The 17782-nt window shown below is 37.4% G+C and overlaps 1 protein-coding gene across 1 annotated transcript in view; it reads left to right on the top strand.

The window, feature by feature from the left end:
• Nucleotides 1-7348: 7348 nt before the first annotated feature.
• Nucleotides 7349-17782, top strand: part of si:dkey-33c9.6 (active breakpoint cluster region-related protein) — a 27782-nt gene continuing 17348 nt past the window's right edge. Inside the window, 9 exon segments of the mRNA XM_056462662.1 lie at nucleotides 7349-7531; nucleotides 8246-8350; nucleotides 8968-9225; nucleotides 11686-11793; nucleotides 11876-11930; nucleotides 13890-13942; nucleotides 14029-14166; nucleotides 14265-14380; nucleotides 17302-17457. Coding sequence (XP_056318637.1) covers nucleotides 7349-7531; nucleotides 8246-8350; nucleotides 8968-9225; nucleotides 11686-11793; nucleotides 11876-11930; nucleotides 13890-13942; nucleotides 14029-14166; nucleotides 14265-14380; nucleotides 17302-17457 — 1172 coding nt within the window.

A 17782-nucleotide genomic window follows, 5' to 3' on the forward strand; every position in this document is an offset into this window, starting at 1 on the left:
GCGGATGAAAGTGAAGAGAAGGGGGGGTATGGGGGGTTGATGATCGCGGATGAAAGTGAAGAGCGGGGGGTTGGGTGATCGCGGATAAGAGAGAAGAAGGGGGGGGGGGTGATTTTGCAAGCCCCTGATAATGTCTTTGGTGAGCCCCTAAAGCCTGTTTTATATTTCTACGTCAAGTGATCGGCGTGACCTCCAGCGCCTTGCCTTGCACGTAGTCATGCATTTTTACTACTGCGTCAAGCGCAAGCATATGCTACGGCGCAGCCTATGCGTGGACACATAGCCCCTCGCATCTCTCAAAAAATTAACCGCGTACGCGTAGCGCAAGCTCTGTGATTGATTGGCTTGGTATCGCTGACGAGAGTGGGCAGAGGTGAGAGCCGCGCGACTGTGATGCAGCGGGTGTTTACAAGTTAGGAGTTCCGTGAAGGAGAGACTGCTGTTTTGTGTTTACCTTATGATTAAAGTTGTTGCACGTCTGCTGGTTCCCGCCTCAAAATGAGCGAATTTGAGCCACTTGTACTTTAAGAAAGCGTACAGAAAAAACAAAACACCAGCGAAGGAACTCGACAGAGAGAAACAGAGACACCCACTGCCAGATAGCATTTCGGAAGTGTATTGCAGAGCAACAGAAACAGCGCACAGAAGTATAAATGCATGGCTACGTTCAAGGCTTGCGCCGTAGGTCACGCCGATCACTTGACGCAGAAGTATAAACCAGTATGCATCCACACGTAGGCTGCGCCGTAGCATATGCGTGCGCTCGACGCAGAAGTATAAATCAGCCTTAAATGTATATGCTCTTAGAATTGTCCTAACTTCCCACCCCTAGCAGCGCCCCTGCCTGCAGGGCTACATGTGGCTTAGGGTATTGGGAGAAATTTGCAATAGTATCTGGATGCAGACTTGGATTTGCAAGCTGAGACTGCATATCTCAGCCTTGCAATATTAAACACAATGCACTCAATGAAGCTAGTATGAGGGGTGAGCAACTGCACCAACTCTGCATCCAGACCCCTGCTCGAGGGTTGTGAGAATAAGTGTATAGTGTGTATATGTCAAAATATATAGATACACACAGGTTTTGCATTTAAATCCCTGTTTTGTCTTGCTATTCCTGTCTAACTCCACCTGTCAATTTATTTGCATTGTACAAATGGGTTCAATAACTTTTTAAATCAAACTACAGCTGGATTCAGGTGAGTGTGGAGCATCAGGTGATGTATTAGTAATATTTTTGAATTGCAAATAAGAGAAAACACTGGGTTGTGTTAGATTTGTGCACAGCTTTACTGTGTTAGCTATAACAATAATGCAGTGATCTCTGCAAAGAGAAATATGATTGTTCAGAATACTTCACTAGTTTAAGGGGTTAATGTGGGTAATTTAAGATCATCCATTTATGTTCCTTCACCTTAGTCCCTTTATTTATCAGGTTGTCGCCACAGCGGAATGAACCGCCAACTTATCCAGCATATATTACACAGCAGATACCCTTCTAGCTGCAACCCAGTACTGGGAAACAGTACTCTTTTTAATTATAAAAGTTATTTACATATTATTGTTTTATCATTATTTTCTGACACTGACTAATGTCATTCCAAAGAAGTTCATTTGTGAAACATAAAAGAATAAATAATTTGAGAAATGTAAAGTTTTAATTGCAATATGTAAGTGTTGCCTAAAATTGATCTAGAAACAATGCAGCATTCTTCAACAGATTATTAGTGTTTCTTAGAGTCACAGGTGAATGTGAGGGTGAGTAAACCAGTGCTGCGTTCCAATTCGCATACTATCCATCCTAAATTGTATTTGAAAATAGAATTAGTATGTCTCAAATTGTAGTATGTTGAAAAGAGTATGCCAAAGGTTCCCAGATGGTTTACTATTTCCAGTAAAAATTTAGGTGTAGAACCGTTGATATTGCCCACAATACATTGCACGTTGGACGTGAATTCGATTAGAACTGCAAATGCGGGTGAAAAGTGAAAAAAATAAACTACAAACATGGTGGACACCTGAGACCAACTGTCAAGTAGAGAGGCTTCTGTAAAGATGTTTGTTCATTCATTCATTTTCTTTTCAGCTTAGTCCCTTTAAAGATGTTTGTATGACGGTTAATTAACATCTAGCCAACTGGAACATATATAAATCATGTTTTCTGTGTTATATTTCATCTGTAACAACAATACTGAACTTATATAAAGATGTGTTTGTACATCATTACGAATTATGAATGCATAATTATCCAAAGACCTGAGGAGATTTCTCTGCATGAAAGACTCGTGAATGGGAGAGCAACCTACTGCTTCTTCTCCAATAAGGTAGGAAATTAAATATGACAGAAATGTGGAAGATGTGTGGATGATTACAGGGCTCATAAAGTAGCATGTCCCTACTGTTCTGTTACACACTCAAAAGAATTTTTCTTCACAAAAAAGTAGGCTACATATACTTTTAGGGTGTAGTATGCGAATTGGGACGCAGCCTAAGAATTTTTAATTTTTAAAGATGAACTATCACTTAAACATTGTATATCCTGTATAAGATAGGCTACTGTATAACTTCCTTATTAGTCCTTGCAGATTTTCATGCACCTCAGTTTTTACTGTTAAGTCTGAGGTTACGTTAGCTTGCACATCACTATTTCCAGCTCAAAGTGCACACATCAAATGTTGAAAGATCTTATAAAAATGTATGATCCTCAATATTTGTCTCAATATTAAAACTCAATCAACCCGACTGGTAAATGTGTGCTATAAACAAATAGTGCTGAAAATGGCTGTTGATACAGGATTCTGAATTAAAATGCAAGTAGAGACTTGGACCTGTAAACCCATCATGAGCCACAATTAATCAAACAGATTCTTTAAACTTTAAAGACTCTTACACTATTTTTTGTTGAGTTTTTTATTTATTTATTACATAGTGTTAATTTCGTGTGGCACGGTAGCTCAGTGGTTAGCACTGTCACCTTACAGCAAGATGGTTCGAGTCCCGGCTGGACCAGTTAGCTTTTTTGTGTGTGGAGATTGCATGTTCTCCCTGTGAAGGTGTGGCTTCCTCTGGTTTCCTCCACAGTCCAAAGACATGTGGTACAGGTGAATTGGGTTGACAAAATTGGCCGTAGTGTATGAGTGTGTGTGTGAATGTGAGAGTTTCCCATTACTGTGAGATGTTTCCCATTACTGGGTTGCAGCTGGAAGGGCATTTGCTGCATAAATTATGTTGGATAAGTTGGCAGTTTATTCCGCTGTGGTGACCCCTGATAAATATGGGACTAAGCCGAAGGAAAATGAATGGTGTTAATTTTCTCCTTGCTTAGTTGCTGAAATACTGTTTTGACTATAAAGTGTAATTGTCAGTAATAATAACCAAAACTATTTAGAAATTACAATTCATAAAAATTTTCTCTTTATGTTCCGCAAAAAAAGGAAGTCACACAGATTGAAAAAACAGAAAGAAGTTCATTTGTGGGCAAACTGTCACTTTAACCATTTAATTCAAACTATCCTCTTTAACTCTTTATCCTTACATCATTGGCCTTGAGCTTCAGGATTCAGATGGTTAAGTGACATCAGGAGTCATTTCTGTTCTAGGGTCCTAAGTGCTGTATCAGGTGAAAATGTGCTAATATATGCTCAGATTGTGGTGTAAATTATGATTCTACCACTTAGTTCCAAATTAATTAGCAAAATAATGATACATATTCTCCTCTGTTCTTGTCCGGATAATAGTAACAATAATAAAATAACTAAAAAAACTTTGTTGGAAACTACACAGCTATATGTTGAGGTTCTCAATTTAAATTATATATAGAATCTTGATTGCAAAATTTAATATATTATCACTTTATTAAATCATGATGTTGTCAACGTTTTATTGCTGTTTTATATTTATTATTTGATACTTTTTGTAATTTGCTGAGCATTAGACGAGACAATTTCGACCATGTGCATTTGAAGGCATCGCTGCCCACATCAGTTGCGCATGACGTCAAAATCGACACCTGTGGCGCGTTGTTTCCGAAAATATCAAGGATGTATCCAAACCGATCACTATTTAGTGCAGCAGTGTAGTGTTAAAAAAACTATCACATGGTCTGACTAAGAGTTTACAATCTAAACCGTCTGAGAGAACACAAGCCAGAAAACCAAACAAAACGGCATCCCGTCCGGTGCAGTTCACTCGCTCGTTCTCATCAGTGTGGTGTTATGCAACTTTACGTACTGCGATTTTCATTCACTCTTTAAGCGGACTATATTACTGGACTAATGTAGAGGATAGTGAATGAGGGTATTGTGGGCGGTTTCGAATACAGCCATAGAATGAGAGTTCAGTGGAACTTGTGCCATGATTGGACTGATGGGAGTTTCAGACCAGAGTGTGACGGCGGTTCCCTCTTCTGGACAGTCCAGAGAAACACAGCAGCTTGCTGAACTGATGCGACAAAACCCTTCAAAACCGCCCAGGATTACTGTAAGTAGCCTATGTATGTTTGTTCTGTTGTGTGCCAGTTATACAAATTTCAACAGTTGAGGTGAAGGAACCGCACATGAGTAAGCCTAAATTCATTAAAATTAGTAATAATAGAGCCAACACATGCCCGTAGCCAGCTTGGTGAAAGGGGTGGTTCTTTTTTCCTCAATAAGTGGACCTTTTTGCAATTATACACCTCATTGTTTATTGAATTATGAAATTTAAATACTGCAGTTTAGTAACATTTTAAGTACTATTCTGAATAACCACACTTTTTGACTATTTTAGCCAAAATAATATTCAAATCAATTTTAATATGGTCCCGCTTTTGTTGCTTCACACCAGATTTTATTGGCCATTTTTGTTTCAAAATATTCAAATATTTACAATAAAGTTACTTTTAAATGTTTGCATCATTTAAACACAATACAGTAGCAAAAGAGGACTTATCTTACGTCAGATTGTATGATTTTTGGCACATGAAAAACATGTTAGCATTGATCAAAACTGATTAGCTGAAGTCACACCAAAGCGACAGACAACAGGACGATCCGCTTGGTCTTAAAGCCTTTTCGATGGGTTATTTTCACCATTATGGCATAGCAGTTCAAAATATAACAAATAAGCTCATATATGGGATAAATTATGGATCTTTGTCGGTGAGGGGTGGGTCTTCCGAACCCCCTTATGCTTTCATTAATCTGTATATACAGCATGTATAGCTCTAGGCTCAGTAAGTTCTCAAAATGTAAATGTATCTTACATTTTTAAAGGAAAACTAAGGTCTAGGTTATACAGGTGGCTGTTAAATGCACAGCTTCTCTAAAAAAAGGTAAAAAAAAAAAAAAAAAACACTGCAAGTTCTGAAAGAGATCAAACCTCAGCCAGGTTAGGAAAAGTAATGCAACTCAAAAGTAATATAACGGCTTACTTTCCAAAAACAGTAACCAAGTACGCAATTAGTTACTTTTTTGGGCGGTAAAATCAATATTACAAATTTACCTCAATTTTTTACGTTAAGTGGTTGTAAACAATTTATTTGGGCTGAATTTAAACAAACAAATAAGTTGGAATATTGCTCAATTTAATTTGTTTGTTTAAATTCAACACAAATAAAGTGTTTGCAACAGTTTTTGCATGCAACACTTTTTTTCAGTGTACACGTGGTTTCTCTGATATGATGGATAGCTACAGTGGGCTGTTCAACGGGGAACCAGAAAAGGCGATATAGAAACTGTTTAATATGTCATTCCTCTTCTTCACCATCAGAGGAGACTGTTGACCAATACCGGACACAATCAGCCCCACTACAGCCTACAGTGTTGCCAACTTAGCACTTTTGTTGCTAGATTTAACCACTTTCATTCTAACCTAGCAACTTTTTTTCAAAAAGCACCTGGGAAACAAATTTAGCATTTTTAAACATTCATTTGGCTACTTTTTACAAATTTTATTAAAAGTGACTCAAAAGAGCAGTGTCTGCCAGGCTTCACTCAGTAGAGTAAATTGCTAGCTCAGATTGTTTTTATACTGTTATATTACTGATATTTGTTTACATGTATATTGTTGGTAATTTGGGTAGCAATGTATTCCAATAGTGCCTAAAATTGTTGTCACTTTCACAAATGTTAAAAGTTAAATAGAGTAAATACACAAGCTATGAATGTTTAAAAGAATGTAACTGTTCATTATTAGTGTTATATAAAAAAATCTATCAAAATTGTATTTACTTTTACAAATAGTCAAATATATTTTTCATACCAGATCATAATGGACATATTTCAAATACGTCACTAATATGCAAATTAGTGCATGACGTCATCTGGCAACATTTAGCTACTTTTCGGGCAGGCTTTAGCTACTTTCATGACTATAGTTGGCAACACTGGTCTTCAAACCTGAGCTTTATTGTCAAGAAGGTCGATCGGTGTGCTGCACTTTCACTCCCCCTTTGGACTTGTCGAAATAAAGAAAGAAAGACATGTGTCCCGTTAGTTTAATTTACCTTGTTATTCTACGACGGGACTGTGAAAGCCTTGGTTTTGTTTGGCTAGTGAATATTCTAATGAGCGCAATTATTTCTGGGAAGCGCACAGCTCACAGTTCTTAGTTTTCACCATCATATTTAGCACTTTTCAATCACTTTCCAGGTGATTTCCATTTTTAAACTTTTCCAGCACTTTCAACTGTGACAAATTTACATAGGCTGCATATGCATTCTTCATCACATTATATTAGATGCTGTTTATCATTTTACTAGTGTTATTTGTAATAGCATATCAAGTGATTTAACCGACTGAATGATCCATCCAAAGCATGTGAAAATTAGTTTATAAATTAACCACACAAAGATTGAGAGATCCTGCAAGTAACATCTTAACTTTTCAAGTTGTGATGCAGCTAAAGATTTCTCAGTTCCACATATCATGTGATTGAGGAAGTCACCTGTTTCTATTGTATAAGATGGTTTGTCTAGCTAAAGAGTAGAAAAAGCAATAACCTGGTGAGATGCAACAGTCAAGTCAACGCTCTCTGAACTACCAAAAGGGCCGTCAAGGCCGTTAGGGTCTAGATTATGTAATAGCTTAGTAAGTGTATCAAAAACACTGGATCAGAAATTTGTCAATTTAGAGGCAGCCTCTAGAACATATGGAGATGGTTAGCAGGAGACTGCTTACAGCGCTGACAGGCATCACTTCTAACAGACATTTTTTTTGCTAATTTGGCATTGGTAAATGAGCTCTATGGAGCACCTGAGTACTTGACATCTTAATCAAAAAATGCAGCATTGGTTAGATCCACGGCATATTTTTAAAGCAGGTGAGCAGTAGCTTCCTGTCCTAAGTATGTGACTTGTTTTCTTTTTTTAATGAACGTGGACACTTTCCCCGCCTATGTCTTAGAAGCAGGAAAGAACGTGAGCTTGTCAACCACAAACTGTCAGAGTGTGATAGAGAGAGGATTCACATCACAGCTGAAGAGCTGCTCTCTGCTGCTGATGGAGCTTTTTTCTGCGGCTGTGGCATATCTGAAGGCTCATGCGTCTCACCTGGTACCACTGTTTTGGTTTGACGAGTAACTCAACCAATATAATCAAGACTGTTTCTGAACTGTCATCCGGTAATCTGGTGTGTTGTTATATTTTACAGGTGACTGAGGAGAAATGATGGATTCTGACCTACTACATTATGTGTTCCCTGAGGAGTCACGACTGGGGCTCTCACAGCTCCTAGGCAAACTGAACCATGTTTGCCATCCACACCAGTAAGAAATGACAGAAAAATCTTATTAGTGAGGTCCTGTTTGTATGTTGATGCATTTTACTGTCACAAGTGTACCGTATATCAATAGTTCTATTCAAGTGCATAGTCCTTGCCATATATTCTCAGTGCTGACCAAGCAAACAGTTTTGTGTTTATTAGACGTCTAAACATAGACAGATTGGCTAAAACAAGGCTAAACTTGGGCTGTCAGTGTAAATCTAATAGACATCTGAAAATAGCCCAAAACTAGACTATTCGTCAGATAGACAGATTAGACAGACTTTGTATGTGTAGTCATTCATTTCTGTTTATTTGATGACTAGTCTAGTTTTAACCTATTCTTAGACATCTATTAGATTTTCACTGACAGCCCAAATTTAGCCAAGAAGACTATGTTGAGACATCTATTAGACGTCTGTTAGACATCTTTTAAAAACAAAAAAAATGCTTGCTGGGAAATTGAGTGAGTGGATTGAGTAATGTTAAGCAAAATGTGTTTTCAGACAAGCGATAACCCAGATGACCTGCTTCAGAAGAGAATGGTTGTGTTGAAAAGTGTTTTGCTCAGTGAGGAGATCTACCTGATGGAGCTTGAAACGCTGCTTACGGTATTAGCACCTTCTCAACTTGGTATCTACCTTCCAGATTGTCCAATTGGACTGTGAAGTACAAAAAATCACAATTTTGCAAGCACAAAGATAGAAATAAATTACACTACACTAAAATTATACTATTAAACTAGTGCCAAGACTACATGAAGGGCTTTATGGAAAACGAAACTCTTAACATCAGTGACATTTATAGCATCACTCTGGGCTTTTTTATCATTGTCATCTAGCAGTCAGATATTATTCAAACCAAATGTTCTTCCCTTCTGTCACTTCCTGCAGGTCAACTTCTGTTTCTCTTTGTCAAGTATTGCTTCCCTTTCTTGTCGAATCATTTAAAAAGAGAGAGTCCAGAAAGTCCTGAATGACGTGTAACGTAATGGTGAAGTGTATGGTATCATGTTTCTAAACCACTTCCTCACAGGAATAGTGTCAGGCATTTACAGGATGTCAGGCTTGATTTTATTTAACTCTCGTCTGGTGTTTACATTTTTGGAACCACCAATGCGTGTGTAGTGCTTTGGCTTGCTACTTCAGCTTTTATCAGCATGTGCAATTTTCAGTTCCCAATCTATATTTCATTTTGGCATCTGCCTCATTTCTCTCTTTCTTCTCAGCCCATGAAAGCTCTAAAGGCATCAGCAGGTACCTCGCAACCCGTTTTGTCCACTGAGCAAGTTCAGACTGTGTTTTATCAAGTGCCTGAACTCAGAGATCTGCATCGGCAGTTTTACACAAGCCTTCAAACTAAACTGCACTCTGATAACGTGATGGATCAGGGGTCACAGCAAAGCCTGGGAAGGGACGAGGGCCCGGTGATGCAGCACTACCAAGGGGAGCATCATTTATCCGTGGGAGATGTCTTTCTGAAGTTTGTAAGTTATATTATAACACTTACTATATAATGCATGGATTACCAGTGCACAATTGACAGCAGCATTGTTGATGTTTGAGGGTTCTGTATTCTCTCTGCTTTGGAGCAATGTGAAACAGCTGACCTATTTGATTGCATTATTACCAAATATATGTAGCATCAGTATGGCAAGCCGTTTTGACATTTAATCAACAGCCTGTACTAGTATCTATTTTCATGTTACTAGTACTTATTTTTAGATACTAGTATATTTTCCATTAAGTACTAGTGCTTATTCATTAGATACTAGTGCCTATTCATTAGATACTAGTTCTTACTCATTAGATACTAGTGCTTTTTAAAAATATACTAGTGTTGACTCATTAGACACTAGTTTTTTTTTAGATACTAGTACTTATTCATTAGATACTAATTCTTAAAAAATAGATACTAGTTCTTATTTATTAGATACTATTAGTTATTTTAATAGTGACTAGTAACTATTCTGTTGTTACTAGTAATAAATAAAAAAAGTATCTATTAAATAAGTACTAGTATTTATCAAATAGACACTAGTATCTAATGAATAACTACCAGTATCTAATACATAAGTACTAGTATCTACTTAATAGGTACTATTATCTAATGAATGAGTACTACTAGTATCTAATAAAAATAACTAGGGCTCTATCATACACCCGGCACAATAAGGCGCAAGACTTGTGTGCTGCGATGTATTACTATTTACAGACCAGCACAACCCTAATTTTTCCGTTTTCCACCACGATGTTTAAATAGCAAATCCGTTTGCGCCACTTTGTGGACTCATTGGTGTTCTGGTCTAGAAATGAGGTGTGTAAAGGTGCATTGTTGGTGCGTTGATTTTTTGAGGAATTAAAATAGACTGTGCAATAGACCAGCTGAAAGCAGGTCTAAAGACCAGTGCAGAGCACGTTAATTGTTTACACATTGCTTAAAATATGCAAGATGTACAGCAATACAACACATGTACAGCAAGAATTAAAGGATTAAAATATTACAAAAATTATTATTTTCTACATAAATATAAAAATACTACCTCCATGCCTTCTTCATTTCGGGGGGATTTTTTCAGTTTATTCACGACAACTTGCTTTTGTATAATGTGTTGTTGTTGTTGTTGTTGTTGTTATTATTGTTTTATTTATTTATTTATTATTATTATTTTAATTATTATTAGCAATATTATTTATTATATGCATATTTATATATGTTTTATTAAAAACAAGCTTAGATTTGCCCACCTGTCAGGTTTTGAACCAAATGGGGCATAGGACGTGTGTTTGAATATGCATTTTTTGAGCACATTTTGTTATTATTGTTCATTTATTCATTTGCTGGAAATTAGAACTGAATTTAGAAATAGTTTAGAAACAAATATTTGTGCCTAACAAACTAAATTAATTATGTAGGATAATGAATGTCTTCAGTGGTGTGAGTACAACACCGTTTCCTTATCCACGAAAGAGAGAAGGAGAAAGTAAAGGCCGATTGGAGGAGGCTTGTTCTTTATCCTTGGGCTGCACAGAGCGTATTTTTACATCCTTAAAAAAGCAAAAGTGTATTCGGAAATGCCCTTATTTCTTTTGTGCGCTGCTCTTTAGACTTTGCGCCTAGTTTGTTAAAATAGAGCCCCTACTGTCTAATGAGTAAGCACTAGTATATTTTTAAAAAGCACTAGTATCTAAAGAATAGGCACTTGTATTCAATGAATAAGCACTAGTATCTAATGAATAAGTAGTACTTAATGGAAGAGATGCTAGTATCTAAAAATAAGTACATGAAAATAGATTTTAGTACGGGTTATAGATTAAATGTCAAAATGGCTTGCCATAGTGTCAGATGTACTAAACAGGGCAAATTATTATTAATATAGATCCCATGAAGAATGGGATAGCATTGCACATTGAGTTCCACCAAGCAGAAAGTGGATAATTTATTAACAATAGCTGATTTTAAAATAGAAAGATTTTAAATATCAGTTTAAATATTGGTTTAATAACAGTGCCTACCACAAACCCTAACCATGTTGCATATTTCAAGTATTTCCCTGCTGTAACGTTTGTGGAACTTTCTAGTAGTGCATGTGCAATATGATCAGCTGTAAGCATAAATGTGTCCATTGACTTTCCGTAGGTTTTGTGCTGCTTGTATGTCAGTGCCACCATTTATCCATATTTTGACACTGGCTATGCATACTTTTACTGTTCTGTAATGTACTAAAAGTTATATTAAATGATACTGACTTTTTTTTACTGTAGTGTATGTCATGTCACGTAGCCACCTGAACCATGAGTTTAAAAGTAAAGAATTACATTATATTACATTATTTGGCAGACGCTTTTATCCAAAGTGACTCACCCACACAGATGGACAGACAGACACACAGACAGACACAGCCATTGCATGAATGTTTTTTTTTTTTTTGTGAAATAATTTTCAGGTCAATCAGTTAGGAGTGTACCGGGGCTTTATCGACAACTATGAGAACGCAGTGAAGATTGTGCAGAAGTGTATGCTGTCAGACCAACGCTTCAGGATACTTGCAGAGGTCTTACATGTTTCCTCTTTCATTGTTATCTTTATTAGATTTTATAGGAAACCACACAGATCTTTTCTCTCTTTATATTTAGAGTATGATGTCCTCCAAAAGCTCGGACAATGTGAAAACTAAATATACCTTTGAAGGTAAACAGTTCATTTTTTCTTGTCTTTATGGTTCTGTGGATGTTTTAAAGAGAATGGGATCAGCATACAAGAAACAAACTCCATGATAAAAGCCCAAATGTTTAAAAAAGAAAGAAATTTCCAATAAGTGGAATCAGATTATTTATACCCCTGTAGATTTGCTCACTCCAGGATGACACACAGGCTTTTAAGTAGTTGTTTAGATTACAAGTATGCAGTTTATTTATAAGGATAGTGCCTATTTTTAAATATTTATAATATCTGAGATACAGCGCATCGACATCCATCAGCCTGTCATTGAGCAGAGCAAAGACGGTTGATGTTGTTCATGCACAAGATGGCAACAGAGACCGTATAATAAGATCTTAGTGGAAAAAAACATGTAATTTCTAACTATAACTGATCAATAAATCATTAAACTGGTAAGGGATGTTCTAAGTCAATCTCTCTTGTATGCTGTAGTACTCTCATATCATGAATGAATGTATTTTGTGTCGGACACTCTTTGTATAACCCTGAGTTACGTTTTGGTTGGCCATCTGTTTGTTTTTAATGAGTCTCCTGTTTTCGTTACTGCAGACTAGTTAAGTAAAAAGAAAGCAAGAAGAAATGCCCGCATGTGTTTAGCACTTTTCCTTATCGCAAACACAACAGTAATCTGGTAGTGATTGCGTTGCTTTGGCTTTTTCGGGGGTGATTATTGTTATCTCCCGATTGCAACAGAGATATACTGAGAAATGTCTGTAGACTGATGGCATTTCATGCTATTCAGCATTATCATCTTAAAATGTGAGCAAAATCACCTGTTTTGTCATCACTTTAGACATTACGCTAGTGCTAAAGTGCTGTTTGTGAAGTAGCAGTGGTTTCTGCTTTTCTGACATCAGCTGCAGTTGTGATTGAATAGTGGAAGAAAGTAGTTCCTCGCACAAAAGGATTTTTAGACTGTCCATGTTTGATTCTCTTTTTTTATATACATGATTATGCTATCGAACTGTTGTATAAGCGCAATATTACACTCATAGCAGTGCGATATGGCTGTATATCGTCACTGGTGGGACACCAAGGCATTTGGCCTACGGCCTCCCACCAGTGCCAATATACAGCCATATCGCACTGCTATGAGTGTGACATTGCTCATATGACAAATAGCTATAGAAGCTGGCATGGAAGTAAAACCCCAATCATTTACGCCATAGAGGAACTGGTTTAACAATAAATGATTGAGTTCGTGGTTTTTATTGTACATTTGTTGAACTAACCCGTTTACAATAATTCAACTCAGTCATGTTTAATAATGGTATTTGTGTAGAAAAACTGCATTACCCATTACGCTGAGTGAAGGATTCTAAAAGGGATTTATAGCTCTGCCAACTCCCATCAGATTCTGTGAATGACAAAATTGAGTCTTCCTACATTTTCTCAATACATGTTATTTATGTAATGACCATGTTTTTGTTGTTGTTTTTTTATTTTTATTCAGAAATCAGATTTTTTTGCAACTGTACTTTTCAATACTAAATCTAAAAACAGGATATCTGAAAATTATTGTAAATGATACAACTGACAGAATATTATAGAGAAAAAGAAAGCTGTATATTTTTATTTTACTGGTGGCATTTATAGATAGAAGTGTCTGTGTGTATATTTCTCAATCGTTTTTTCTAAGTTGTGTCATTCACAATGCTTCAGGTTATGGATGTTTTTACCCCCCCATCAGCAACATCTAGTACCAGTCTTGCACATATTTTGGCATATATTGGCATATTTTTATATACTTTTAAACAAAAGTTTGTAATGATGTGATTTTCCTCACGGCTCCTTGATTTGGTTTATGTCTTATAATGCTTGAAAATGTTTTTAAAATCCCCTTATAAAACATAAAAGGGGAAAATACTGATACAACTGAACACAGTGGGCAAAAACCAACACACTTTCTTTGTTCATTCAACTTCACAGCTCTCCTGTATAAGCCGTTAGACAGAGTGATGAAAACCACCCTCGTGTTGCACGTGAGACCCTGCTCGGTATCTCCCATTTGTTTATAAATATTCACTCATACCTGTGGATTTATGACCTTGTTCTGCTTCATCCTCAGGACTTGTGGAAGCACACGCCCCCCGAACACCCTGACAGCATCACACTGCAGGAAGCGCTCCGTCTTTCGAGCAGCTTTATGTCTGGGGTGAATGAAAGGTCGCAGTGCAAACAGCCAGTCATGCTGTGCAGAGGAGAGGTACTGCAACATTTCACACAATGTGTGTTACATGTGTCCCTTGTATGCTGATTATTTGTTAAACTGTAATATTAATCGCCATATATGCATGTCTGCAGAGACGTCAACTGATGCGTGATGGGTTTGTGGTTGATGTGTGTGAAAGTGGGCACAACCTGAGACACCTCTTCCTGTACACAGACATGCTGCTGTGTGCTAAACTGACAAACGCAGGGTGAGTTTCCTCCAATCAGAGCTCACTGAGCATGTGGCAACTCTGGGTGGCAGTTTCAGGGAGACAAAACAAATCCAACTTGGTTTGGATCTGGTAAAGTGGTTGCACAATGCTTGATTTAAAGTTTCTTGGAATATAATCAGAAATATGATTTTATAATATATAATAATCATTTTTTAATGAATTTAAACACATTTACAAAACTAACTTAATGAAATATTATTTTATCAGTGCAAATGAATGAACTGATTTTAATAATGTAGGTACACCAAAAGCTCAGAGGTCAGTCGTTTTAAAATCTTTATATATTAAAGAAAATTTAGATGTAAATATTTAAAAGGGCGAAAATGGCCAGTCAACGTAGCCATTGAACAGGCAGAAAGCTCATTGAAGTTGGTGATACTAGCATGGGATGTCAAAGCCTGGGGTTTGTACATTTCCAGCAGTTTGGAATTGCAAGTCCACCAATCAGACAAGGTATGGTGCAGGCAGAAATTAGAGCTCAAGAGGAACGAAGATGTATGTCTAAAGCAGTGGAGCAAGCATCCCAGGGAGTATGGAGAAAGTGGGATCTGTCCAAGTAGAAGTTCACATGGGCAGAGTTATGGAGACTGGAGCCACACCGCATCTCCTTCTTGCTGCGCTCTGTGTATGACACCCTTCTGTCACCATCTCATTTGCACATGTGGGGGTTGAAAGACGACCCATATTGCAAGCTATATGGCCAAAAGGGAACACTGGCACGCATATTGTCAGAGTGTAAAATATCTTTAACCCAGGGTCGATATAGGTGGCGACATCACAAGGTGCTCTTGACCCTTGCTGATTCAATTTAGCAGGAGAGACGCAAGAAGAAGCATGGCAGTATAAGGAAACCATCAGCTTCATCAAGGAGGGGGCAAGGCCTGTCGCAACTAGGGCAGTGGCAAATTCAAGCTTGCTGCAAACCACAGGCGCTTGGGAATTGAGTGTCGATGTTAGAAGAAAACTGCAGTTCCCAGAAGTGTTTCGTCCAGATATTGTCTTGTGGTCAGATAAAGACTGTAAAATCATTTTAATTGAGCTGACTGTGTGGAGGAGGGTTGTGAAGAGGCTCATGAGAGGAAGGCATTAAAGTATACACCACTAATCCAGGAGTGTAAAAACAAAGGTTGGCAGGCATGGCTGTTTTCTGTGGAGGTAGGGTGTAGAGGCTTTCCTGCAAAGTTAGTATGGCGACTGATATCAGTTTTAGGCATGGAAGAGCAAGAAACATGCTGCTTGCAGAATGAGAGAAGAAGCAGAACAAGCTTCATGCAGGTTATGGAGTAAGAGAGAGGAGGAAAGCTTGAAGCCATGAGCAGATGGCCAGTAGCTTGGCCACCACTGCTGACCCACCAGCTGGAGAGTGTTGTGGTAAGGGTCGAAACACTCAGGGAAGGTTGGGAACCACCTGAGGACATCTACTTATGTTAGAAAGCTATGGTTACATAGTGGAGTAACCAAAGGAAGCACCAAAAAAGGTATATGTCACAACAAAAATTACCATTTTTATTTAAAAATCTAATTAAAACAATTAAATTTACTAATATTAATTGACAATTTGAAAGTAATTGAATATAAAGTATTGAAATATGAAATCAATAATTCTAATTCATTTAATATAAATTATTAGCAAAAGTGAAGTTTTAGTGTAAAAAGCTTTAATTTGTATTACAAATGGGACTGGGGATGACTTTGTTTTCTTACAATGCCACTCTTCGGTTTGGGTTTGTGAACTCAGAATAACCAGAATACCCAGAATAAAATGACCATAAGTTACGACAGTGATGAAATAGGATTAAGGGGCACCTATTTCACCCCTTTTGAGAGATTTAATATAAGTCTTTTGTATCTCCACAATGTGTCTGTAAAGTTTCAGCTCAAAAACACCCATCAGATTATTTATTATACCTTTAAGAATATTGGATTTTCTGCACTGAACACAGAGTAGCTGTTTTTGTTGCCTGTGCCTTTAATGCTAGTTCTCCCCACCCACCGTTCCCACATGTCTGTCAGAGTGTACCTCAATCTCAGCATCGGTTGCGTCAGATAAACAGCACAGTAACAGACATGAATGAAGCAGATTTTACGTAACATTTTGAGAAATACTACAGTAGGAACTTTCCCAATGATATACGCGTTGTGGAGTTGCAACAATGAGTCACACACAATGTCATTACAAAGTTCACGCACACACACACACAGCATGCACATTTAACTCTGCACTGTTTTTGCACACAAATGTGACAGGATACACGATAATATAAACAGCTGTATGGATATTTTTTATGTTAATATACAAAATAAACCTGATGTAATGTCCACAAACCGGGATTGAAGCATCTTCTTTTATAATTGTCCTGTCGTGCGGCTGTGGTGCCCAATTCATTACAAACATGCACTGTTTTAAAAACACTTTAAACGTGTAAAACTCATTCTTGATCACATTTGACGATGATTGATGATGATTCAGAATGATCACAGCGAGCTGAACAGATCTTTTAATCTTTATAGTTGCTTTGCTCTCTTGTTGATATGATTATACATGTTACTACAGAGGCATGTTAATACGGGGCTCAATTCGGTGGGTGGGGAAAACTGCACTCCTACGTCACGTAGTGGTGGGCCTCAAAATGGGAGGGATTTGGATCCTATTTTAACATCAGAAAAAATAAAACTTATTGTCTTTATATCACCCCAATATGACTGTGGACACACTATACCTACACACAGTTCTGTTCAAACAGCTCCCAAAAAGAGATTTTCATCATTAGTGTTTCATCAGAGTTTGCACAAACATAACTTATCTAGGTAAAAACCTAAACCAGTTTTGTTCACCATGCTTCTGATCTTAATAGCTCTCTTACATTAGCCTGATAGCGATGTGTTTCCATTTAAAGGAGGCAGGCGCAGTACAGGTTTTGCTGGTATCTGCCACTGGTTGGCCTGAAGCTCCATTGGACAGCTGAACACCTGCCCTCATCAGAATACCAAATGAAAATCAGTAAAACCAGAGTCAAATGTACCAGCTCAAACAAGCACTCCTGCAACACATGGTAAGGCAATTTCCATATGATTCAGAAGGCTTTTCAGTCACGAAACGAAACAAATATACAGATAATAAAGCATTATTGTGTGACTTTGTTGGAGAATGAGCTGCATGTCCTAACCCGAAATACTTTAACAATAAACGGCCCCACTGTTTTTCTCAATTGCTTTGGCTCTATTCTCAAATTTTTTTTTCATGTTCAGATCCTAAACGGTCAGCTTCTTGTTCACATCAGATTGGAATTTCTTATTAGTTTTGAGCAAATTTCAAATACTACAAGTCAGAATCAGAATCAGTTTTATTGCCAAGTGTGCTTCACACACACAAGGAAT

The sequence above is a fragment of the Danio aesculapii genome, chromosome 7 (assembly GCF_903798145.1).
Source record: "Danio aesculapii chromosome 7, fDanAes4.1, whole genome shotgun sequence".
NCBI lineage: Eukaryota > Metazoa > Chordata > Actinopteri > Cypriniformes > Danionidae > Danio > Danio aesculapii.